The sequence below is a fragment of the Pristiophorus japonicus genome, chromosome 20 (assembly GCF_044704955.1).
Source record: "Pristiophorus japonicus isolate sPriJap1 chromosome 20, sPriJap1.hap1, whole genome shotgun sequence".
NCBI lineage: Eukaryota > Metazoa > Chordata > Chondrichthyes > Pristiophoridae > Pristiophorus > Pristiophorus japonicus.
In genome coordinates this window covers 90,360,022-90,386,227 of record NC_091996.1, presented here as the reverse complement: position 1 = coordinate 90,386,227, position 26,206 = coordinate 90,360,022, and the positions used below count along the sequence as shown (strand labels likewise).

Genomic DNA, 26,206 nt, shown 5'->3' with positions numbered 1-26,206 from the left:
CGGAGCAGGCCCCAGGGGCCATAGGGCCTACTCCTGCTCCTATTTCTTATCTTAATAAAGAATCTAATCTCGGGTCCAAATTCCACAGTCCTGCTTCTTTAAGCCAGGAAGCGGGAGTCGGGGTGATCGTGGTGTTGGCCATCAATGTGCAACCCTCACAGACTTGGCACGATGATGCACCCACGACCAGTCTTTGAAAAAGATCCGCTTGAATTTGCTGCGCAACTGCAAACCGATCACGGTCCCACATAACCCCGTTGCAGAAACCAGTCATGTTATACGTGACCGAATGTGTCAGTGCTCCACGAGAAGGGGGGGAAAAAAATCGGGAGCGACACCAACCTTCCCATTCGCGAAGACTTGGAAAAACCCACCACGAAAGCGCTTAAAATGGCGCTAGCCATTCTGGGAAAGGGCGGGCAATATTCACGCAGTTGGTATCGACCCACCGACGACAAGATCCAACACCGCCTCCAGAGTGCCAGCGCAGCCTTCAGCCGCCTGAGGAAGAGAGTGTTCGAAGATCAGGCCCTCAAATCTGCCGCCAAGCTCATGGTCTACAGGGCTGTAGTGATACCCGCCCTCCTGTATGGCTCAGAGACGTGGACCATGTACAGCAGACACCTCAAGTCGCTGGAGAAATACCACCAACGGTGTCGCCGCAAGATCCTGCAAATTGCTGGGAGGACAGACGCACCAACGTTAGCGTCCTCGATCAGGCCAACATCCCCAGCACCGAAGCACTGACCACACTCGACCAGCTCCGTTGGGCGGGCCACATAGGCATGCAAACAGACACAGGACTCCCAAAGCATGCGCTCTACTCGGAACTCCTTCACGGCAAGCGAGCCCCAGGTGGACAGAGGAAACGTTTCAAGGACACCCTCAAAGCCTCCCTGATAAAATGCAACATCCCCACCGACACCTGGGAGCCCCTGGCCAAAGACCAGTCCGCCCTAAGTGGAGGAAGTGCATCCGGGAGGGCGCTGAGCACCTCGAGTCTCGTCGCCGAGAGCGTGCAGAAAACAGCGGAAGGAGCATGCGGCAAACCAGACTCCCCGCCCACCTTTTCCCTCAACCACTGTCTGTCCCACCTGTGACAGAGACTGTAATTCACGTATTGGACTGTTCAGCCACCTGAGAACTCACTTTTAGAGTGGAAGCAAATCTTCCTCGATTCCGAGAGACTGCCAATGAATGAATCGATCCACTATCCGGATGAACGGAATCGTGGGACACATGCAACATAAAGAACCAGCATCTCAACACGAACCCAACAGCAGAGGCCCCTGGCTTTGGCCTCCCTCGGAATCGGCGGGCGGTACACGACCCAATCCGCGCAGGGCGTGGACAGCGCAACCACCTGCCCCACCAGAAGAGAACGAAGGAGGATCGAAGTGCGACTGTGGCCAGAAGTCCCAGACCATGGAACACGTCACATCGACCTGCCCACTGACATCGGTGGGAGGCATCTCATTTCTCCACTCAGCCTCTCAGGAAGCCGTCAAATGGAAAGCCAAACTAGACATCCCATAATAAGCTTTACTCATCCTACGGAACAACAGTGCATCTTCAAAAGCGGTCGATTAAAGGAGGTGGTGAATGGAGTTGGAAATATATTCAGAGCCCCATCATGACTCACACATCACTTGGCCACATGTTGGCTGCTTCAGTTTCTGTACCAGGGTCAAAGGGCATATGAGCAATTGGTTGTTCTGTGTGTCAGTAATAGCTCGCCGGTTAGTTCCTATCCTCGAGCTGTTGGTTAGTGATTCCTGGCTCAGGATTGGTGGTTAGGCTGTTCTTCAGGTTTGGCTAGTTGGCTGGTGTCCCTCTCAGGATTGGTTAGTTGGGCTGTGTCTGTCTCAGGATTGGTTAGTTGGGCTGTGTCTGTCTCAAGATTGGTTAGTTGGGTTGTGTCTGTCTCAGGATTGGTTAGTTGGGCTGTGCCTCAGGATTGGTTAGTTGGGCTGTGTCCATCTCAGGATTGGTTAGTTGGGCTGTGTCTCAGGATTGGTTGTTGGCTAGTATCCGTCTCAGGATTGGTTAGTTGGCTGGTGTCCATCTCAGGATTGGTTAGTTGGGCTGTGCCTCACGATTGGTTAGTTGGGCTGTGTCCATCTCAGGATTGGTTAGTTGGGCTGTGTCTCAGGATTAGTTGTTGGCTAGTATCCGTCTCAGGATTGGTTAGTTGGCTGGTGTCTGTCTCAGGATTGGTTAGCTGGGCAGTGCCTCAGGATTGGTTGGTTAGGTCACCTCCGATTGACACCCCGACTCTGAAGTAGGGACCAATTCTACATCTTGATTCGGAGATGCAGACCAGCCGTTCGACCGATTCGGAGAGAAACACCAAATGTCCCGTTGTAACGGGACATCAGCATTTTTCAGAAGAGGATGGAAGAAACTGGAGCAGGGGAATAAACAATTAAAGAAAACTTGTGCTCAGTGAGAGATTTATTGATCTATTAACGTTCTTATTGCAAAACAGAGACACAGATTACAAATCAGTCATTTTTTTTTCCATCGCTTACAAGAAATTGAAAAATACATTCGCACAAACAAATATAAAAACACTCTCGAGCAAAGATAGACTTTGAACATTCATACAATGTAAATAAATGCTTGTGGCTTAGTGATTTCCAAGTTTGGGCGGAAAGCCCAACTTGTTCCTATTGGTCCATCCGTCGGTTGCTCTTGGCTTGGCTGATCATTTGGAAAGTTAACGTCGTCCTAACAAAAACATGGGCTGGTCCTGGAACAGTGTACATTGATGGGCGGTGACCAAAGCATCGAACCGCCAGTACCACACAGTACATTCCCGCCTGTGGGCACCAACTGCAGGATCAAGGGGAGGACTTTCCCCCTGGTGCGTCTGGGAATTTGCACCAGGTACCAAACCCAGACATGGGGCAGGGGTCGGAAAGTGGGACGGGTCTTTTATCACGGAGGAAAATTCAGTGAAGGCTTTAATAAGCTCACTAACCAAGAACCCCTCACGGAGCAGTCGTTTGAAGTCTTAGTGGCAAGTATTAAAATGTGCCTCCTCACAGGGGAACTTGGTCAAAAAAAAAAAGTGTGGCAACAGAAATGGAATCTGGCATTTTAATAAGTGCAGAATATCGTGCACAGATATCACAAGAGTGCAGAAGGGTGGGATGGGAGTCAGAGTCTTTATCACGGAGGAAAAGTCAGTGAAGGGCTGACAGAACTGTGGTGCTTAAAAGGATTTGATAGGAGAGAGAAAGAGAGGAGAGAGAGGTTTCCTCTGGTCAGAGGGTGTGGGGGGGGGGGGGGAGGGAGTAGTGAGGAAAGAGTCCAGAACAAGAAGAAATAACCTTAAAATTAGAGCCAGGAAGCACTTTTTTCCCCCACACAAAGGTCACCGGTAATCTGGAACTCACTCCCCAAAGAGCTGTTGAGGCTGGGCGGGGAGAGAGAGGGGCCATTGAAAATTTCATAACGGACGGAGATCGATAAATTTTTGTTCGGCAAGGGTATTAAGGGATATGGAGCAGAAGCGGGTAAATGGAGCTAAGATACTGATCAGCCACGATCTAATTGAACGGCGGAACAGGCTCAAGGGGCTGAATAGCCTCCTCCTGTTCCTGGAAAGCGCTCCTTATGTGCACAGGACTGGAGCATCTAATTCACTCAACCGGCTTGGAATTCCACTACAATCATGCCTCCCTCACTATTCACACACCACATATCAATATAGCTTTTTCTGTTGTATCCAAAACTTCGAATGTCAAAGAAATAAATTATGTACATCCCAAAAATATATTAAACTACACTATGAGGTTTCATACTTTCAATAGTAAAGCATTTTTTTTTTATAATACAGCAGCGCAAGTCCCGGTATAGAGAGAGATATATATTTATATAAATAAGGATGGAGTTAGAATTTCAACACATTCACAGCGGGTGAGCAGACGGCCTTAATACATTTGAAATATGAGACGGCATCGAATATTTCAAAGAAGAACCGTATGGCCACGGTTGCTCCGACGAGAGAGAGAGAGACTTTGCAAGTAGGATATCGGCGAGGGAAGAGGCATATGACATGAGTCAGGTCACGCTTTCTGTGACCATACTTGGACATGACATCGACAAAGGCTGAAGTTCAAAGTCACTGCTGGTTATAAGGTGAGCGAGTTCCAGGCAGGGAAAAAGATATCCATACACGGAGTTGAAATCCCAACTCTTCCTTTCCTCATTATACATTTTTTTTTAAATCCCATTTTCTTCCAGTACTGCATCTTCCTTGCGGTTTTCTACAGAGATGATACCTGAGTATTGTATTTTCAAAGCAGTAGTCGTTTCTATGGCTCCATTACTTGCCCCATGAAGAGAATGGCGCCTGGAAAACAAGAGCCAGCACCGTGAACATCAAACCGAAGACCAATTTTATTTCAGTCATGCCTTTAAAAACACGAGAAATAGTCGGAGTAGCTCATTTGGCCCCTTGAGCCTGCTCCGCCATTTAATAAGATGCCCTTGTGCATGAAACACAAAAAGTTAGCTTACAAGTACAGCAAGTGATCAGGAAGGCAAATGGAATGTTGGCCTTTATTGCAAGGGGGATGGAGTATAAAAGCAGACAAGTCCTGCTACAACTGTACAGGGTATTGGTGAGGCCACACCTGGAGTACTGCGTGCAGTTTTGGTCTCCTTATTTAAAAAAGGAAGGATATACTTGCATTGGAGACAGTTCAGAGAAGGTTCTCGAGGTTAATACCAGAGATGAAGGGTGGTCTTACGAAAAGAGATTGGGCCTATATGTTTAGATGAATGAGAGGTGATCTTTGGAATCAGCCATGATTTTATTGAATGGTGGAGCAGGCTCGAGGGGCCAAATGGCCCACTCCTGCTCCTATTTCGTATGGCTGATCTCATCTTGGCCTGCTCCCCATAACCCTTCACTCCCTTATTGTTCAACAATCAGTCTATCTCCACCTTAAATACATTCAATGACCTAGCCTCCACAGCTCTCTGGGGCAGAGAATTCCAAAAAGATTCACCACCCTCAGAAGAAATTCCTCCTCATCTCCATTTTAAATGGGCAACCCCCTATTCTGAGACTATGCCCTCTAGTTCTAGATTCCCCCACGAGGGGAAACATCCTCTCTGCATCTACCTTGTCAAAACACTGAGTTTGCTTTCCCTTCGCCTCCTGGCCTTCCTCAGACATCCTAACCTCTGAAGTCAAGTTGAAGCCCTCAGGCCTGTCCAAGCCTTTTCTCGCAATGAATTACTTAGTGTGCAACCTGGAGCCTCGGGTCAAATATAACTGAAACAGTGAGCAGAGTGGGTACGGTGGTCAGGTTACTAGACTACTGATCCAAAGAAAGTGAATTCAAATCCCACCACATTAAATAAAAAAATAATCTGGAAATTGAAAAACTGGCAACAGTAAACATGACCCTGAAGCTGTCAAAACCTCAAAGCACTGGAGAAGTACCACCAACACTGCCTCTGCAAAATCCTGCAAATCCATTGGCAGGCTAGGCACACCAACGGCAACATTCTCCCAGGCCAACATCAAGGCATTGACCACGCTCGACCAGCTCCGATGGACCGGCCCTCATCGTCTGCATGCTAGACTCCTGAAACAAGCGCTCTACGCCAAGCTCCGACACGGCAAGCGAGTCCCAGGAGGGTGGCGAAAAGGCTTCAAGGACACCCTCGAAGCCTCCTTGGGGGAAAAAAAAAAATGCAACATCCCCACTGACACTTGGGAATGCCCTGGCCCCAAGACCGCCCCCAAGTGGAGGAAGAGCATCCAGGGAAGCGCCAAACACCGAGTCTCTTCGCCGGGGAGCATGCGGAAGCCAAGTTCGACAAACGAAGCACCCCACCCACCCGTCCCCTCAACCACCATCTGCCCCACCTCTGACAGAGACTAAATCCCGCAATGGTCTCAGTCACCCTAGAACCCATTTCAGTGTGGAAGCAAGTCATCCTCTACCCCGGGGGACTGCCCAAGAAGGTGGTTCATTCGGGAGGGAAACTTGCCCTCCTTGCCCAGTCTGGTCTATGTGACTCCAGTCCAATGCCAACATGGTTGCCTCTTGACTACCAGCTAAAGTGGCCGAGCAAAGCCCCCTAGTTGCAACTCAGGATTTGCATAGCTTAAAGCCATCAACTTGTAGACATCTGAAGCTCCTGATGCTAACTGACCTTGGTGCTCTGCACAGTGACTTAGAGCCAGACTACCAGGGCTTGCGGGGGGGGGGAAGGGGGCGGGGGGGGAGTGGGCGGGCGGCACACATGGGCAACTGGATTGGACATCACCATAACCCAGGTCGCTGATTGGAGCGCGGGCAGGTACAGCGAGGTCGGGGCGCAGGAGCAGCGAGTGATCGTGGAGTAACGTGATCAGGGCCCAGAAGAGGCGAGGGCCCAGGGGCAGCACGGGCCCAGCCCACACTGTGCGATATGTGCGCGCACTAGGTTCATGCAGCAGAGCTGGTCTCCAGTCGTCTTGGGTAACCCTCGCCACTGGACCAAGACCTAGCTCTGTCAAGCCCGTGTGGTGGCTGGTGTGCAACGGCCACCCCACGTTAAAAAAATCCACCCACAGGCATCTTCCACCCTTCAGGATGTAGTTAGGGATCTGGAATATTAAGTCCCTCATTGAAACACCTGGGAACTCATCCCTTTTCAGTGTGGAAGCAAGTCATCCTCACTTCGAGGAACTGCCCAAGCAGAAGACATGCTGGTCACGAGCTGGTGTGGGGCCAAGGTTGAAAAGACAAGGATGATAGCAACTGGTAGTGTTTATCAGTTAGACGCTTTGCTCCACAGCGATCCCACAATGTTTGCTATCCAACTTGAAGGTGCACGACACCCAAGATGAAGCCTTACTTTTGAGTATTAAGCAGCGTGGATCAAAGGTGGGTATGATCTAACTGAACCTGGAACGCTCGTCCCCAAATAGATGTGCAAGCTGGGACAACTGGTGTCGTCAGGACCACAAACGGTAGATTTTTGTGGGTAAGGGGATCAGGGGAGCAAAGGCAGGTAAATGGAGTGAAGGTACAGATTAGCCATGATCTAATTGAATGCTGAAGAAGGAGCTGAATGGCCGAATCCTAATTTTCCCCGGTGAATGGCGGAGCAGGCTCAAGGGGCTGATTGGCTGTTCCCGTCTACATGATTGTGCTGGAGTGGACCAACTTGCGGTTCAATAGAATACAACTGGCACCTTCATAAAGCATTGTCTTACCTGTTGGGTTGTGTCGCACCAAGAATAGGAAGGGTCTGTCTATCACAACCTCCTGTGGAGTCATTCGCTCATAAAAGATGACAGCTGCAAAAAAAAAATCACAACATGGCAGTCAAGGTTACTAGATCATCAACTCAGTAGACCCAGGTCTACACTTAAACATTCAATTGTAAAATTAAGTAAGGTGGACTACCTCACAAAAGAAATTGTGCGATCGGAGCAAGGGAAGTAAAATGGTTTCTGAAACATTATTAAAATGAGGGGATTAGTGAGGGGACAGCTGTATGTAAACAGTTGGCCGTAACAAGGCAATTTCAAGCTCTGGCCACAGGGTGGCGCTGTGGAGTTTAACATCTCTCTCCCAACTCAAGCCACCATCTGATGTCTAAAAAAAAAACGAAAGAAAAATCCTTTGAACTACTGAGTGACAGTGGGCACTTTACTGGGAGTATCTCAAGAGAAAGGGGGGAGCTGTTCCGATGGCTTGGTGGAATAAATGCACAGCCAGGTATGGTACAGAGCCAATGCAGGCCAGCTTCAATCCCCCAGCCGGCCGATCTTAGCCAGGCCACCACAATAATGGTCTTCAGCAACCCTGGGCCAGGAAGTGACCAAACATGAGCCAGCGTTCCTGAGTGAGGGTGAATTAAAATAAAACGCTGCAGTGTGTGTACTTACATCAGGATTGGGCTCAGCTGCGATTCCTCCATGGCCGAATAGCGCACACCTCCCACTCACTGGTTTGGAGCAGGAGGAGGAGGAGGGGAGGGGGGGGGGGGGGGGAGTGCAAGGCAGAAGCGCCTGTGCTTGAGGGACTCAAACCCAGCAATAAAGACAGACATTCTCCAGTCAGCTTGGTTAACCCTTGCCCCTGGACAGAGACCTTGCTCGGTCAAGCCCATGTGGTGGCTGGAGAGAGACGGCCAACCCCCCCCCCCGCCATGATAAAAGAATTCACGCACGGGCATCTTCAGGATGTAGTTCGGGAAACATCAGAGGCAGTCCCTCGAAAGCGAGACTTGCTTCCACTCCAAAAGTGAGTTCTCAGGTGACTGAACAGTCCAATACGGGAATTACAGTCTCTGTCACAGGTGGGACAGACAGTGGTTGAAGGAAAGGGTGGGTGGGACTGGTTTGCCGCACGCTCCTTCCGCTGCCTGCGCTTGATTTCTGCACGCTCTCGGCGATGAGACTCGAGGTGCTCAGAGCCCTCCCGGATGCACTTCCTCCACTTAGGGCGGACTGGTCTTTGGCCCGGGACTCCCAGGTGTCGGTGGGGATGTTGCATTTTAGCAGGGCGGCTTTGAGGGTGGTCCTTGAAACGTTTCCTCTGCCCACCTTTGGCTCGCTTGCCGAGAAGGAGTTCCGAGTAGAGTTCGGGAAACAACTGCAAACTCATCCTTTTGGGTGTGGATGCAGGTCATCCTCGATATGAGGGACTGCCTAATAAAGACTAGGGGGGGGGGTTGAAATTCAACTGTGGCAGGCAACACATTTAAAGGCGATAGGGGGACCATTATACACTCCGCCTCGCTTTATCCACAACCGCGGTTTTGTGCCGCCTCCCGTAGTTGAATTTCAGGGATGGCTTTAGGACGTCGGGGAGCCCAGCGAGGGTGCTCACACTCACCAGTGGCGGCAGACGCCTTGGTTCCGCTCTCATTCACCTCAATCTTCACTTTCTGCAGGGCCTTTGACACAAACAGCTGCTCGGTTTCTGCACCGATGAAAAAGGAGGGAGAAGGATTAGTCTTCAGCCCAACACCAAAAAAACACAAACTGTCCCTCCCCCTCTCCCAATTTAACTGGGACATGGAGGTTAGTTTTTTTCATATTTATAAAAATCGTTTGATCCCAGAGATGAGGGGGTGGACTTGAGGAAAGGTTGAGTAGGTTGGGCCTGTACTCATTGGAATTCAGAAGAATGAGAGGTGATCTTATCGAAACGTATCAGATTATGAGGGGGCTTGACAAGGTGGATGCAGAGAGGATGTTTCCACTGATGGGGGAGACTAGAACTAGGGGGCGTAATCTTAGAATAAGGGGCTGCCCATTTAAAACTGAAATGAGGAGGAATTTCTTCTCTCAGAGGGTTGTAAATCTGTGGAATTCACTGCCTCAGAGAGCTGTGGAGGCTGGGTCATTGAATAATTTTAAGACAGAGATAGACAGTTTCTTAACCGATAAGGGGTTATGGGGAGCGGGCAGGGAAGTGGACCAGAGTCCATGATCGGATCAGCCATGATCGTATTAAATGGCGGAGCAGGCTCAAGGGGCCGTATGGCCTACTCCTGCTCCTATTGCTTATGTTCTAATCAGAGAAATCAAAGGCTTTGGGTCAATTGAAACTTTCAAGATGGACATCAATAGATTTGCGTTTGGTGAGGGTATCAAGGGGTGGGCAAGAAATGCTGAGAATTAACAAACACTCACTCCCTCCCTCCCTCCACCACCGGCGCCCCCTGGCTGCAGTGTGCACCGTCTACAAGATGCACTGCAGCAACTCGCCAAGGCTTCTTCGGCAGAGCCTTCCAAACCCGCGACCTCTACCCCCTAGAAGGACAAGGGCAGCAGGCGCATGGGAACACCACCACCTCCACGTTCCCCTCCCAGTCACACACCATCCCGACTTGGAAATATATCGGCCGTTCCTTCATCGTCGCTGGGTCACAATCCTGGAACTCACTAACAGCACTGTGGGAGCACCTTCACCACACGGGACTGCAGCGGTTCAACTCTTGCACCTACCCAGGGCCAACTAGGGCAATAAATGGCAGCCACTCCCACATCCAGAGAGAGCGCATTAGAAAAAAAAAATTAGGGGAATACCCAAGCCACCCCCACCACCAGCTCTGCCCCCTCCCTTCCAATTCTATCACCCACCACCCCACCCCCCCGGAATTGTGCTTTCCAGACTATTCCTCCCCCCCCCCCCTTCTTCCCTACTCCTGCAGTACAACAGTGACTACACTTCAAAAAAAGGTACTTAGTTGGCTGTGAAGCACTTTGGGACATCCTGTGGTCGTGAAAGGTGCTATATAAATGCAAGTCTTCTTTTAGAACACAAGAAACAGGAGCAGGAGTCGGCCATTGTGAACCTGTGGAATTCTCTACCCCAGAAAGTTGTTGAGGCCGGTTCGTTAGATCTATTCAAGAGGGAGTTAGATGTGGCCCTTACGGCTAAAGGGATCAAGGGGGTATGGAGAGAAAGCAGGAATGGGGTACTGAAGTTGCATGATCAGCCATGATCTTATTGAATGGTGGTGCAGGCTCGAAGGGCCGAATGGCCGACTCCTGCACCTAGTTTCTATGCCAACCATTGAGCCTGCTCCATCATTCAATGCACTATCCCCATATCCCTCAATTTCCTTAATATTCAAAAATCTATCAATCTCTGTCTTGAATATACTCAACGACTGAGCCTCCACAGCCCTCTGGGGCAGAGAATTCCAAGGATTCACCACCCTCTGAGTGAAGACATCTTTTCTCATCAGTCCAAAATGGCCGACCCCTTTATTCGGAGACAGTGATCCCCGTCAGACCCCAATTCTTTCAAATTGTGCTGGTCAAACGATTCCTCCCTCCCCCCCCACCCCCCCTTCCTCCCCACAGTATCCCTTTAAGAGCGAGCCAGCATTGTTTGAAAGCTGGTGTGCCAGGAGCGGGTACTTACTGCTGATTTTAGTGAAGTCGGCTGTTCCCATGTTAAACATGTCCGTTATTCCCATGCGCGTCAGTGGCTTTCTCAGATCCGTCTCACTGTCCAGGGAAAATCTGCCGGGCAAAAACCACGCAAATACGTCAAGGAAACGCCTCACGAAATAGGCAGCGCCGTTTTAAAATCAGAACCCCGATAACTTGTAGCGATGCCGTTATTAACGTACCTCTGGGCTGCCCAGAGTTAATGTTCTGACACCGTACGCATGCTTCATTAAAACTCACACAGAATTTAAAGCACTGTGACTAATGTTATCCCAGCTCCCTCCACCCGGCCCTGTTACTGACCGTATCTCTACACACACCATCACTCAGCAGCCCCGTGCCCCAGGTTTGGCGCGCATGATGTTAATCCAGTTCAGTCACACAATTGGGCTCAGTAACGCGCCCTTGTTGTCAAAGCCCAGCTTCCTATTTACCCCCCCCCCCCGCCCCCAACTTTAGACTAGGCATCGAGTTCTACAATTTCAGATCGGAACCTGCCCCCATTCTTTGCTCCACACAGGCAGCTGTTACAGCCATTCCCATTTACAGCTCTTCTAGACCCATCGTTTTTTCTTTACATGTCCCATTGCCATCTAATCTCTCCTGCCCGCCACCCTATCACAGACCTTCCCTTTCGTCCTTTCCCCACCTCTGCACTTGCTTAAATTCCCATTATTTCCTCAAACTTCTCCCCCCAGCCCCCGCCAGTTCCGATGAAAGGTCAATTGACCCGAAACGAGAGGGTTGCCCGATGAGGAGAGATTGTGTCTATACTCTCTGGAGTTTGGAAGGATGAGAGGCGATCTCATTGTAACATACAAGATTCTGAGGGGGCTCGACAGGGTAGATGCAGGGAGGATGTTTCCCCCGGGCTGGGGAGTCTAGAACCAGGGGGTCACAGTCTCGGGATAAGGGGTCGGCCATTTAGGGACTGAGATGAGGAGAAACTTCTTCACTCAGAGGGTGGTGAATCTTTGGAATTCGCTACCCGAGGATGCTGAGTCTCTGAATATATTCAAGGCGGAAATAGATTGAGAGTCTAGGGGAATCAAGGGATATGGGGATCGGGCGGGAAAGTGGAGTGGAGATTGATGATCAGCCCATGATCTTACTGAATGGCAGAGCAGGCTCGAGGGGCCGAATGGCCGACTCCTGCTCCTATTTCTTATATTAACTCCGTTTCTCTCCGCTAATGCGGTCTGACCTGCTGAGTATTTCCTGTTCCCCTGCCACAGTATTTTGCTTTTGTATTAGACTAGACTAACACTGTCTCCACGACGCTAGTATCAGGAGTAACTCCCGCCCAGTGTCCACATCAAACACTCCCAGGGCAGGTACAGCACGGGGTTAGATACAGAGTAAAGCTCCCTCTACACTGTCCCATCAAACACTCCCAGGGCAGGTACAGCACGGGTTAGATACAGAGTAAAGCTCCCTCGACACTGTCCCATCAAACACTCCCAGGGCATGTACAGCACGGGGTTAGATACAGAGTAAAGCTCCCTCTACACTGCCCCATCAAACACTCCCAGGGCAGGTACAGCACGGGGTTAGATACAGAGTAAAGCTCCCTCTACACTGTCCCATCAAACACTCCCAGTCAGCGGGTAATTCCTCCCCCCCCCATAGTGGGATAGAGTCGAGGACTAACGCCTCCCCCCTTCCCCACCCAACACGAGGATAATTGCAATGTTACAGGTACGAGCCATTGTTAACCCCGCTGCCCCTCTGCCACTTACTTGGGCAGGACGAGTTGGCGTTTGACCGTCTCCAGATTGTCCTTCCACTCGTTGACCAGCGCGGCGGTGATGATGTCAGTGAGGGCGGACAGCGGCACAGTCTTCTGGTACGGGGCCACGATGTACATGCTGAGAGTCTCCCCGTGATACGGCAGCTCGATGACATCATAGTCCAGGCCCGTGGGGGTCACAAATTCACCTGGCGGCACAAAGCAATGCGATTGGTGAGCCAGATAACCAATCAGCTGCTCACGCTTCAAACGCGCGCGTGATGCCTTCCTCCCGCGTTACATTAAAACATGAGAAATAGGAACAGGAGAAATAGGAACAGGAGTAGGCCCTCGAGCCTGCTCCGCCATTTAATAAGATCGCCATTTAATAAGATCATGGCTGATCTGATCATGGACTCAGCTCCACTTCCCTGCCCGCTCCCCATAACCCCTTATCGATTAAGAAACTGTCTGTCTTAAATTTATTCAATGTCCCAGCTTCCACAGCTCTGAGGCAGCGAATTCCACAGATTTACAACCCTCTGAGAGAAGAAATTCCTCCTCATCGGTTTTAAATGGACGGCCCCTTATTCTAAGACCATGCCCCCTAGTTCTAGTCTCCCCCACCAGTGGAAACATCCTCTCTGCATCCACCTTGTCAAGCCCCCTCATAATCTTATAAGTTTCGATAAGGTCACCTCTCATTCTTCTGAATTCCAACCTCCTCAACCTTTCCTCATAAGTCAACCCCCTCATCCCCGGAATCAACCGAGTGAACCTTCCCTCATACCTTCACCACACGGGACTGCATTCGGTTCAAGAAGGCGGCTCACCACCACCTTCTCAAGGGGCAATTAGGGGGATGGGCAATAAAAGCTGGGCCTCGCCAGCAACTACCCACATCCTGTGAACAAATAAATTTAAAAAAAAACCTTATCTTTGAGGCTGGTTTCATTCTGCTGACTCTGGGGTGAATGTGAGGAGAAGGTTCCACCTACGCAGTCCTCACGAGTTAGGAATGTGCAGAGAAAGCGCCCTGCAGTTACGAACCAGGCCCCCCGTGTTGCCAGCTCAGGCTGGATTAATCCCTTCCCTCCGGCACACATCACACGCACCACAATTGACATCAGTCCCACCCACGGCCTTCCCAACAGCCCCTCCCCTCCACTGATGTCTCCGGAAGTTGCACGGAATGACAATAACCGCCTCCTCCTCCCCCACACCCCCCCACCCCCCCCGCTCTCGACACCCATTCAACTTGCATTTATATAGCGTCTTTCGCGTGCCCAAGGTGCTTCACAAGAGTGACCATCAAAACAAAGTTTGGACACCGAGCCACAGGATGAGATAATTAAATTAAAAATAGATTAGGGTGGCGGGGGGGTGGGGGTCACAAATTTAAGTTGTACAAGGCCAGATCGAGGTTAGAGGTCAAGAGGTGGTTCTTTTCCCAGAGGGCCTCTGGAACAGGCTGCCATCTCGTGCGGTGGATGCCGATTGGCCGAATTCCTTCGAGCCAGAGCTGGACCGGTTTCTGGCTGGGGCGGAGAGCCCCTCTTACAGAAGGGTAGGTACTGCGGGGAATTCAGGGACAGAGTGGGATCCTGGACTAGTTTCCATCGCCTCGGTCTGTCGGGAGGGGAATTTCCCAGATTTTATTCCACCCCAAATTGGCCTGGGTTTCTAAATTTTGCCTCTTCTAGGTGTTGGGCAGGATGGAGTGTATATGTTGTGATGCACAAGGTATTGCAATTTGTGTGGGACAGGCTGGATCCAAAGGTCTTTACCCTTAGGGTTTAAGATGAATGAGAGGTGGTGATCTCATTGAAAATTCTTACAGGGCTTGACCGGGTAGATGCAGGGAGGATATTTCCCCCGGGCTGGGGAGTCTAGAACCAGGGGTCACAGTCTCAGAATAAGAGGTCAGCCATTTAGGACTGAGATGAGGAGGAATTTCTTCATGGTCATGGAATATATTCAAGGTGGAGATAGATATATTTTTGAACTGCAGGGGAGTCAAGGGTTATGGGGAGCGGGCGGGGAAGTGGAGTTGAGGCCAAGGTCACATCAGCCATGATCTTATTGAATGGCGGAGCAGGCTCGAGGGGCCAAATGGCTGACTCCTGCTCCTAATGTTCTTAGAGGGTGGTGAATCTTTGGAATTCTCCACCCCAGAGGGCTGTGGATGCTCAGTGGTTGAGCTTACTCAAGACAGAGATCGATAGATTTTTGAATATTAAGGGAATCAAGGGATATGGGGATAGTGCAGGGAAGTGGAGTTGAGGTTGAAGATCAGCTGCGATCTCATTGGATGGCAGAGCAGGCTCGAGGGGCCGAATGGCGAGCTCTTGCTCCCATTTCTTATGCCGTCGTTTGTTAGGACAGGGACTTGGGTCAGAGAGTTAGGTTTTAAGGAGCGTCATACAAAAAAAGGAGGGGAGAGAGAGAGAGAGAAAAATTTCAGGCAGCTGAGAGAGGGGCAATGGCCCCCCACCCCAGGGACCAGTGGGAGATGGTTACTCACTGGCATTCAGTTTGGCGCTCTGTGACATCATGGGTACCAGGACCTTGGTCCCGTCGGCCTTGTAGAACTGGCGTTGGTGCGTGGCCTCTGCAGGAAAAGGCATCTTCCACAGGCCCTTGAAGTAGAGGGCGTTGACCAGAACCATGCGGGTCAGAACTGGATCCAGCAACCCCGGACGCAGAAAGTTGGGGATCATACCTGCAAGAGCGGGGGGGAGAAAAACGGCCAATCCGGTTAGACTCAACCGACCTTAAATACAGACGAGCCGGAGCGAAGCTCACTTGGAGGGGGATTTTGAGCTCACCACACTTGCGAAGAATTACTCTGTACTTCTTCCACCCCGCCCCAAATTCTCCTTTACCCTCTCCGCCCTCTTCCCTCGCGGACCCCAACTTCTCCCTTCCACCAATTATTTTTGTTGTTGTGTCTACTGAACATTTCACTCCGCATCAACCCGAGGAATATCAGCACCAGGAACACTACCCTCCTCTGCTACCCAGTGTCCGTATCACACGCTCCCAGGGCAGGTACAGCATGGGGTTAGATACAGAGTAAAGCTCCCTCTACACTGTCCCATCAAACACTCCCAGGGCAGGTGCAGCATGGGGTTAGATACAGAGTAAAGCTCCCTCTACACTGTCCCATCAAACACTCCCAGGGCAGGTACAGCACGGGGTTAGATACAGAGTAAAGCTCCCTCTACACTGTCCCATCAAACACTCCCAGGGCAGGTACAGCATGGGGTTAGATACAGAGTAAAGCTCCCTCTACACTGTCCCATCAAACACTCCCAGGGCAGGTACAGCACGGGGTTAGATACAGAGTAAAGCTCCCTCTACACTGTCCTATCAAACATTCCCAGGGCAGGTACAGGGGGTTAGATACAGAGTAAAGCTCCCTCTACACTGTCCCCATCAAACACTCCCAGGACAGGTACAGCACGGGGTTAGATACAGAGTAAAGCTCCCTCTACACTGTCCCATCAAACAACTAAACCCAGGGTCCAGAAGTGAAGCAGGGATTCTATGCACTAATTGGGCTCAGAGGCCATTTAGTCAGGAGGGAGCGAGAGAGAGCGCGAGAGACAAACGTCTCAACTCGCCACTCTGGCATGGATTGGAATCCAAGTCCCAGAGACGAAAGGACACGGTCACAAGCAGCAACCCCACCCAAATCCCGATAGACTCACCTCTGGTCTGTGTCGCGACCCACTTATTGACGATGTAGGTGGCCATCTTGGAGTCCTGGAAGTACACCTGCTTGGGCCAGCCATTGAAAGCTTTGCGGTAGTTCTTCAGATAGGCCCTGGGGAGTTGCATGTTCCTCTGGATGAACGCGCTGCTGACCGCGTAGACAATATCCTGGTTGCTCTTGGCAGTGAGATCTTTCTGGAGCTGCCTCAGGGCCGTGGGGACGCCCTGGTCTGCCCGGTGAGAAAAAGAATGCAATTGAGTCTGGCGTTCCCTCCTTTAAAACACTCCTCAACCAAGCTCAAGTGTCTCTAATCATAGAAATTTACAGCACGCAAGGAGGCCATTTGGCCCATCGTGCCGGCCGACCAAGAGCCACCCGGCCTAACCCCACTTTCCAGCTCTCGGTCCGTAGCCCTGCAGGTTACGGCACTTCAGGTGCACATCCAAGTACTTTTTAAATGTGGTGAGGATTTCTGCCTCTACCACCCTTTCAGGCAGTGAGTTCCAGACCCCCACCGCCCTCTGGGTGAAGACATTTCCTCTCAAATCCTCCCCCCTATTACTTTAATTCTATGCCCCCTAGTTGAACCTTCTGCCAAGGGAAATAGGTCCGTCCTATCCAGGCCCCACATAATTTTATACACTTCAATAAGGTCTCCCCCAGCTGCAGTGCTGACCCCTGCCACCAGAGGCCCTCGGTTAGCTGTACAACCATTGACCCAACAGCACAAAGCATTTCAATGTAGTCTCTCCCAAGTCCTGCTCATAATGCCCTGCAAGCTTTGTTAAATCTCCCTTCGCTCCCACACCCACATACACGGCTGGTGGAATCATTCTCACCTGGCCCTGTGCACTGTCTGACTAAGGGCAGCCTGCCCAAAGGCCGAATGAGACTGAAGACTGACTCACTCCTACAGTCCCTCGCCATCCTGTTGATGCATGATGCACTCAGGACCCTCACACGCACTGAGCCCCACACACACACACACACACACACACGGAGGTCCCAGGTCCAACCCCCGAATTAATGATGATCCCACCGTACAGTCATGCACAGGGCAGGATGAGGCAGAGAGGGAGTGTGTGATAGTGAAAAGTAAACTGGAGAGAGTGTAAAGCAAGGAGGGAGAGACAGACAGAGGGAGAGAGTGAGGGAGGGAGGGAGGGCAGACAGAGAGAGAGAGAGGGAGGGCAGACAGAGGGAGGGAAGACAGAGGGAGAGAGAGGGAGGGTAGACAGAGAGAGAGGGAGAGAGAGGGAGGGTAGACAGAGAGAGAGGGAGAGAGGGCAGAAAGAGAGAGGGAGGGAGGGCAGAAAGAGAGAGGGAGGGAGGGCAGAAAGAGAGAGGGAGGGAGGGCAGAAAGAGGGATGGCAGACAGAGGGAGAGAGAGGGTAGACAGAGGGAGAGAGAGAGAGGGTAGACAGAGGGAGAGAGAGGGTAGACAGAGGGAGAGAGAGGGAGGGAGAGAGAGGGAGGGAGGGAGGGCAGAGGGGGAGGGAGGGCAGAGGGAGAGAGAGGGAGGGAGGGCAGACAGAGGGAGGGAGGGCAGACAGAGAGAGGGAGGGCAGACAGAGAGAGGGAGGGCAGACAGAGAGAGAGAGGGAGGGAGGGCAGACAGAGAGAGGGAGGGAGGGCAGACAGAGAGAGGGAGGGAGGGCAGACAGAGAGAGGGAGGGAGGGCAGACAGAGAGAGGGAGGGAGGGCAGACAGAGAGAGGGAGGGAGGGCAGACAGAGAAAGGGAGGGAGGGCAGACAGAGAAAGGGAGGGAGGGAGGGAGGGCAGACAGAGGGATGGCAGACAGAGGGAGAGAGAGGGTAGACAGAGGGAGAGAGAGGGTAGACAGAGGGAGAGAGAGGGAGGGTAGACAGAGGGAGAGAGAGGGAGGGAGGGCAGACAGAGAAAGGGAGGGAGGGCAGACAGAGAAAGGGAGGGAGGGCAGACAGAGAAAGGGAGGGAGGGCAGACAGAGAAAGGGAGGGAGGGCAGACAGAGAAAGGGAGGGAGGGCAGACAGAGAGAGGGAGGGAGGGCAGACAGAGAGAGGGAGGGAGGGCAGACAGAGAGAGGGAGGGAGGGCAGACAGAGAGAGGGAGGGAGGGCAGACAGAGACAGAAAAGAGAAAAAGACACACAGTGAGGTTTCACATATAAATCCCGGGGCCAGCGCTAGTTTTGCGGGGGAGGCCGAGCTTACCTCCCAGCCGGTATCCCATGGCGGTGTGGAGTTGGGCCAGCGTGTCCCCGGCCGCCCCGAGCTGAGCCATTCCCAGCAGCGTCGCCACGCCATAGGGCGAGAACACCAGGTTGCAGTCCCCGGCCGAGGCGGCGAGCTCCCGGAAGATGCGAATGCCGAAGTCGGTGCCCAGCTCGGACACGGGAGGCACGGAGACGGCCCGGCACAGGGCGGCCGCGGCAAGCAGGAGGGCGGCCAGGCGGGGCAAGGTCATACCGTCGCTCTTCATGGTCACTGGGAGAGCTGCAAGAGAAGGACAGTGTAAACACTTCAGCCGTCACAGAGTAAACCCAAGCACCAAATCCCACACTGCTGTCTGTGGGAGCTTGCTGTGCGCAAATTGGCTCCCTAATGCATGGTCAGCTGTGGCTCAGTGCACAGCCACACTCGCCTCGGTCAGAAGGTTGTGGGTTCAAGTCCCACTCCAGCTACTTGAGCTGGAAACATCTATCCGGCACTCCAGTGCAGTGCTGAGGGAGCGCTGCACTGTCGGAGGGGCAGCGCTGAGGGAGCGCTGCACTGTCGGAGGGGCAGCGCTGAGGGAGCGCCGCACTGTCGGAGGGGCAGCGCTGAGGGAGCGCTGCACTGTCGGAGGGGCAGCGCTGAGGGAGCGCTGCACTGTCGGAGGGGCAGCGCTGAGGGAGCGCCGCACTGTCGGAGGGGCAGCGCTGAGGGAGCGCCGCACCGCGCTGTCGGAGGGGCAGCGCTGAGGGAGCGCTGCACTGTCGGAGGGGCAGCGCTGAGGGAGCACTGCACCACGCTGTCGGAGGGGCCGTCTTTCGAATGAGACGTTAAACCGAGGCCCCGTCTGCTCTCTCAGGCAGACGTAAAAGATCCCATGGCTACTATTTCGATGAAGAATTGTCCCCTCAATCAACATTGTCATGTATTCAACGGTCACTGTAACCCATGTATAAGCTGATCCAAGTTGTACACCTTGAGAACACTGACCACAGGGAGCAAACTTGTGGGAGACACTCCTAACCTGGACTTTCCGGTATAAAAGGGGAAGCTCCACCCACCGTCTGCCTCTTGAGGTCTTGGTAATAAAGGTAACTGGTCACAGAGTGACTTTCTCTTAAGTATGGGCCTCGTGTGCATTTATACTGTATAGCAAGGACATATCAAACATCACTAAAAAACAGATTATCTGGGTCATTATCACATTGCTATTTGTGGGAGCTTGCTGTGCGCAGGTTGGCTGCCTCATTTCCCACAATACAACAGCGACTACACGCCAAAAGTACTTCAATGGCTGTAAAGCGCTTTGAGACATCCGGTGGTGGTGAAAGGCGCTATATAAATGCAAGTCTTTCTTTTTTTAGCCTTACAATACTGGTTGGCTGTGAATCATTTTGAGATGGTCCGAGCTTGTGTAAATGCAAGCACTCTCTCGTTGCTGAACTCTGCCCCACCAGAACAGCTCCCCACACAAAGCGACTGCAACAAAGTGACTCAGGGTCACAGCCAAGAAAGTGAAACATAAAAAGAGGAAGAGAGGAAGACAAAATCTGGGAGCAAAGTTCAGCCGGGCTTTCAAATCGACATCAATGTCTTTGGGTGGGGCAGAAATCAGCCAGAGTTGCTGCTCCAGATCACTATCCAGTTTCCCCAACCCCCCCATTGGATACCCACACATCAGGTACAGGTATGGGTATGGTCTTAACCACGGCACATCCCCCCCCAGTCGAATAGCCCGGCAACATTCATCCACACAAAGAGAGGGCACTTGTGGGCGAGGTGCCAGATTGCTAACAGCGTGGCAACACCAACTTGTATTTATATAGCGCCTTTAGCATAGTGAAACGTCCCACGGCGCTTCACAGGAGTGTTCTGCGGCTCAATGTCAAATTCTTTATCGCATAAGTAGAAATTATCGCAGGTGACCAAAAGGCTGGGTCAAAGAGGGAGGTTTTAAGCAGCGTCTTGAAGGACGAGAGGGGTAGAGAGGTTTAGGGAGGGAGTTCCAGAGCTTGGGGCCCAGGCAACAGAAGGCACGGCCACCGATGGTTGAGTGATCATAATCAGGGATGTTCAAGAGGGCAGAATTAAAGGAGCACAGACATCTCGGGGTGGGGTCGGGGGGGGGAGGGGGGTGTAGGGCTGGAGGAGATTACAGAAATAGGGAGGGGCGAGGGCCATGGATCTGAAAACAAGGATGAGAATTTTGAAAGTGAGGCTTTGTTTAACCGGGAGCCAATGTAAGTCAGCGAGCACAGGGGGTGATGGGTGAGTGGGACTCAGTGCGAGTTAGGACACGGGCCAGCAAGCACAGGGGGTGATGGGTGAGCGGGACTTGGTGCGAGTTAGGACACGGGGCAGCGAGCACAGGGGGTGATGGGTGAGTGGGACTCAGTGCGAGTTAGGACACGGGCCAGCGAGCACAGGGGGTGATGGGTGAGTGGGACTTGGTGCGAGTCAGGACACGGGGTCAGTGAGCACAGGAGGTGATGGGTGAGTGGGACTTGGTGCGAGTCAGGACACGGGGTCATTGAGCACAGGGGGTGATGGGTGAGCGGGACTTGGTGCGAGTTAGGACACGGGGTCAGCGAGTACAGGGGCTGATGGGTGAGCGGGACTTGGTGCGAGTTAGGACACGGGGCAGCGAGCACAGGGGTTGATGGGTGAGTGGGACTTGGTGCGAGTTAGGACACGGGGCAGCGAGCACAGGGGGTGATGGGTGAGTGGGACTTGGTGCGAGTCAGGACACGGGGTCATTGAGCACAGGGGGTGATGGGTGAGCGGGACTCAGTGCGAGTTAGGACACGGGGCAGCGAGCACAGGGGGTGATGGGTGAGTGGGACTCGGTGCGGGCTAGGACACGGGGTCAGCCGAGTTTTGGATCAGCTCTAGTTTACGTTGGGTAGAATGTGGAAGGCCAGCCAGGAGTGCGTTGGAATAGTGAAGCCTGGAGGTAACAAACGGGTGCCCCAGTACAAAGCAGCATCTTCAAGGGGGTGGGGTCAGGAAGTGGAAGTGGTGGAGCGAGAAAACAGTTGATTTGAGGGAATGGGAATGAATGGACGTTAATCAGCCAGCTGGCCCCCTCCCGGGGAAAGGCAGCAGCTGGTACTACGCAGAGCAAGATCCCACAAATGCCAACCGAGTCAAACGACCCGTTCCTCTCCCCTACATTGCAGCAGCGACTATGCTGCAACAAGCACTTCCTTGGCAGTAGAGCACAGAGGCCATTAAAAGCTCAAGTCTTTCTTGCAACAGTCCGGCGGTGTTGGACGAGAGAGAGAGTTGGATGAGGCACAGAGAGAACGCTCTGTCCCTCTTTAGACACAGCGCAGTGCTGATAACTAAAAGGGAATTACCCAGAAACTGGAACTAAAACCCAGCAGAGGGAGGGTGAGACTAGTTCCACGAGGAGACTTTAACCCAGCACCTCCCAAACCCACAACCTCTACTGCCTAGGAGGACAAGGGCAGCAGGCGCATGGGAACACCACCACCTCCACTTCACACACCATCCTGACTTGGAAATATATCGGCCGTTCCTTCATCGACGCTGGGTCAAAATCCTGGAACTCCCTCCCTAACAGCACTGTGGGAGCACCTTCACCACACGGACTGCAGCGGCTCACCACCACCTTCTCAAGGGGCAATTAGGGATGGGCAATAAATGCCGGCCTTGCCAGCAACACCCACATCTCAAATACACCAAAAAAAAAATGCATGTACCCAAACTATTTGAACAGAAAGACAGGGACCTCAGTTTAATAGCTCACCATCCCCCCCCCCAAGACGGCACCTCCGACAGTGCGGCACTCCCTCAGCATTGCACTGGAGTGTCAGCCTAGATTTATGTGCTCAAGTCTCTGGAGTAGGACTTGAACCCACAACCTACTGACTCAGAGGCGAGTGTGCTGCCCACTGAGACAAACAGAAGACAAATAAAAACACAATTCTAATTAAAAAGCGGGACTTCCTGATGTGTACACAATTAGAAGTTCACATCAGCAATTATAAACCGATATTGTGTCTGGAGTGGGGCTGGTAAATGTCACAGGCTCGTACAGGGAGTTTAAAGCGAGTTCTCCCCACCCAGCTCCTCTGTTGCAGACAACAGTGGAAAGTCAGTCGCAGAGGCTTCTCTCGACAGAGCCCAACTTTATCATCCTCTGCCTACTGTGGCACAGGGAGAAGCAGAGGGAGTTACTAAAGCTCATCCCTCTAGCACTCGTCCCCAGCTAGAGCGACACACAGACAGACACACACATACGGAGACAGAGACACACACACACACAGAGCCACATGCAGAGACAGAGATAGATACACAGACACCGAGACACACAGGTAGATACATACACACAGATACACAGACAAAGAGAGAGAGAGAGACACACACACGCAGAGATAAATAGATACACAGAGACGCATACACACAAAGACAGAAAGCAACACACACACACACACAGATAGATAGATGGATAGATACACAGACAGATACACACACACACACACACACAGAGCAACACACACAGATAGGTACACAGACAGATAGAGAGACGCACACTTAGAGAGAGAGACACAGAATAGGGTTAAACATACAGTGCATGAAGTGACTTACGATGCCAAGCGGTACTCTCTGTTCTTGTTCTGATCTGTTCTATTTTCCTCTGCTCAGCTCTGTACTCTCAGTGCAGTGCCTGCTGCAGACTGTGACACTTCCAGTGCAGTGCAACCACTCCTCTAATTCCTTGCTGCTCCCGCTGCCCCCTTTTATGCTCCCCCGAGACGGAAGCTGATTTGCTGAGTAAATCACTACTGTCCCACCCTGGTTACTGTAAACAAGCCCACACAGGCTACCCCAACAAGCAACACAGGGCTTCCCTCAGGTCCTAGTGTCCACCAAACTTCTGCACAACCTCCACTTAACCAGCTCACTGCCGGTCTGCGGGCAGGGCTGTCACAGTGCCCTTCAGTCCAGGAGAATCTTATACCCTCTAGCCCTTTCTCGACAATGCTAACACTGGGGTGCAGTACTGGTGGGTACAGGTCTGTCACTGTATAACACTGGGGTACAGTACTGGTGGGTACAGGTCTGTCACTGTATAACACTGGGGTACAGTACTGATGGGTACAGGTCTGTCACTGTATAACACTGGGGTGCAGTACTGGTGGGTACAGATCTGTCATTGTATAACACTGGGGTACAGTACTGGGGGGTACAGGTCTGTCACTGTATAACACTGGGGTACAGTACTGGTGGGTACAGGTCTGTCACTGTATAACACTGGGGTACAGTACTGGTGGGTACAGATCTGTCATTGTATAACACTGGGGTACAGTACTGGTGGGTACAGGTCTGTCACTGTATAACACTGGGGTACAGTACTGGTGGGTACAGGTCTGTCACTGTATAACACTGGGGTACAGTACTGGTGGGTACAGGTCTGTCACTGTATAACACTGGGATACAGTACTGGTGGGTACAGGTCTGTCACTGTATAACACTGGAGTAGAGTACTGGTGGGTACAGGTCTGTCACTGTATAACACTGGGGTACAGTACTGGTGGGTACAGGTCTGTCACTGTATAACACTGGGGTACAGTACTGGTGGGTACAGGTCTGTCACTGTATAACACTGGGGTACAGTACTGGTGGGTACAGGTCTGTCACTGTATAACACTGGGGTACAGTACTGGTGGGTACAGGTCTGTCACTGTATAACACTGGGATACAGTACTGGTGGGTACAGGTCTGTCACTGTATAACACTGGGATACAGTACTGGTGGGTACAGATCTGTCACTGTATAACACTGGGGTACAGTACTGGTGGGTACAGGTCTGTCACTGTATAACACTGGAGTAGAGTACTGGTGGGTACAGGTCTGTCACTGTGTAACACTGGGGTACAGTACTGGTGGGTACAGGTCTGTCACTGTATAACACTGGAGTAGAGTACTGGTGGGTACAGGTCTGTCACTGTATAACACTGGAGTAGAGTACTGGTGGGTACAGGTCTGTCACTGTATAACACTGGGGTACAGTACTGGTGGGTACAGGTCTGTCACTGTATAACACTGGGGTACAGTACTGGTGGGTACAGGTCTGTCACTGTATAACACTGGGGTACAGTACTGGTGGGTACAGGTCGAGCACAGTACCCCCTACACAAACATTAAACCGAGGCCCCATCTCCCCTCTTACACCCATATAAGATCCCATGGCACTTGAAGCAGAGCTGGTGAGTTTTACCCGCTGTCCTGGCCAATATTTATCCCACAGCCAACATCAACAAAAAACAAATGATCAAATTGTTTTCTGCGCGAGCTTACTGTGGGCAAATTGGCCGCCCGCGTTTCCTCCATTACAACACTTCAAAAGTACTTCATTGGCTGTAAAGTAATTTTGGGACGTCCTGATGTTGTGAGAAGGACAGAATAAATACAAGTTTACTGTGTTTTAAACCAGTTAAAAAAAACTTTAATTTGGCAAGAATTTCAAAAATGAAAATGGGTAAGAATGGGCCTGGAGCTCTGTGCCCCAGCGAGATGTGTTCATAGCTCACCGGCTACAGAGCAAAGCCAAATCGCTGGTAGTAATGGTACTGTAATGGTTTTCATGGCGAACCCATTCTCTCCTGTTCAAATCTCCACCGAAGTGATGTGAATGGGCGCAGGCCGTGATTTCGCCGGTCTCCACAGGGTGGCAGCAGAAAGCGACATCCTCTGTTCCTGCCTCTGTCCTGTTCTGGGGAGACGAGGGCTCATTCACTGACCACTGCCCCAAGTGACTGGCTTTCAGTCCTTGGGAACCGGGCCAAGGAATCACTTCAGGGTCCTGTGCGGGAACTGAATGCTCCCCGTTTTCACTGCTACAGTGTCCGCTGTGGCTCAGAGGGCAGATCTCTCTCGCCTCTGAGTCATAGAAACATAGAAAATAGGTGCAGGAGTAGGCCATTCGGCCCTTCGAGCCTGCACCACCATTCAATAAGATCATGGCTGATCATTCCCTCAGTACCCCTTTCCTGCTTTCTCTCCAGACCCCTTGATTCCTTGAGCCGCAAGGGCCATATCTAACTCCCTCTTGAATATATCCAATGAACTGGCATCAACAACTCTCTGCGGCTGGGAATTCCACAGGTTAACAACTCTCTGAGTGAAGAAGTTTCTCCTTATCTCAGTCCTAAATGGCCAACCCTTTATCCTAAGACTGTGTCCCCTGGTTCTGGACTTCCCCCAACATCGGGAACATTCTACCTGCATCTAACTGTCCCGTCCCGTCAGAATCTTATATGTTTCTATGAGATCTCCTCTCATCCTTCTAAACTCCAGTGAATACAAACCCAGTTGATCCAGTCTCTCCTCATATGTCAGTCCCGCCATCCCGGGAATCAGTCTGGTGAACCTTCGCTGCACTCCCTCAATAGCAAGAATGTCCTTCTTCAGATTAGGAGACCAAAACTGAACACAATATTCCAAGTGAGGCCTCACCAAGGCCCTGTACAACTGCAGTAAAACCTCCCTGCTCCTATACTCAAATCCCCTAGCTAAGAAGGCCAACATACCATTTGCCTTCTTCACTGCCTGCTGTACCTGCATGCCAACTTTCAATGACTGATGAACCATGACACCCAGGTCTTGTT

At 51.8% G+C, this 26,206-nt stretch overlaps 1 protein-coding gene across 1 annotated transcript; it reads right to left on the bottom strand.

Annotated features, from left to right (window-relative positions):
• Nucleotides 1-2,436: 2,436 nt before the first annotated feature.
• serpine1 (serpin peptidase inhibitor, clade E (nexin, plasminogen activator inhibitor type 1), member 1) lies at nt 2,437-23,316 on the bottom strand. The gene is made up of 9 exons (XM_070863141.1): nt 23,184-23,316; nt 18,570-18,851; nt 16,373-16,606; nt 15,184-15,381; nt 12,670-12,868; nt 10,902-11,002; nt 8,859-8,945; nt 7,229-7,312; nt 2,437-4,360 (listed from the first exon to the last, which is right to left on the bottom strand). The coding sequence occupies exons 2-9, from the start codon at nt 18,835-18,837 to the stop codon at nt 4,323-4,325; spliced, it is 1,209 nt and encodes a 402-aa protein (XP_070719242.1). The 5' UTR covers nt 18,838-18,851; nt 23,184-23,316; the 3' UTR covers nt 2,437-4,322.
• Nucleotides 23,317-26,206: the final 2,890 nt, after the last annotated feature.

What these genes read in the sequence shown, in the direction of transcription:
- serpine1 (XM_070863141.1), bottom strand. Translation starts at nt 18,837, where the DNA reads ATGAAGAGCGACGGTATGACCTTGCCCCGCCTGGCCGCCCTCCTGCTT. An exon ending in CGCCAACTCGTCCTGCCCAA is followed by an intron (nt 11,003 to 12,669) that starts GTAAGTGGCAGA and finishes TTTGCCCGGCAG; the next exon opens with ATTTTCCCTGGACAGTGAGA. An exon ending in CGACTTCACTAAAATCAGCA is followed by an intron (nt 8,946 to 10,901) that starts GTAAGTACCCGC and finishes TCATCGGTGCAG; the next exon opens with AAACCGAGCAGCTGTTTGTG.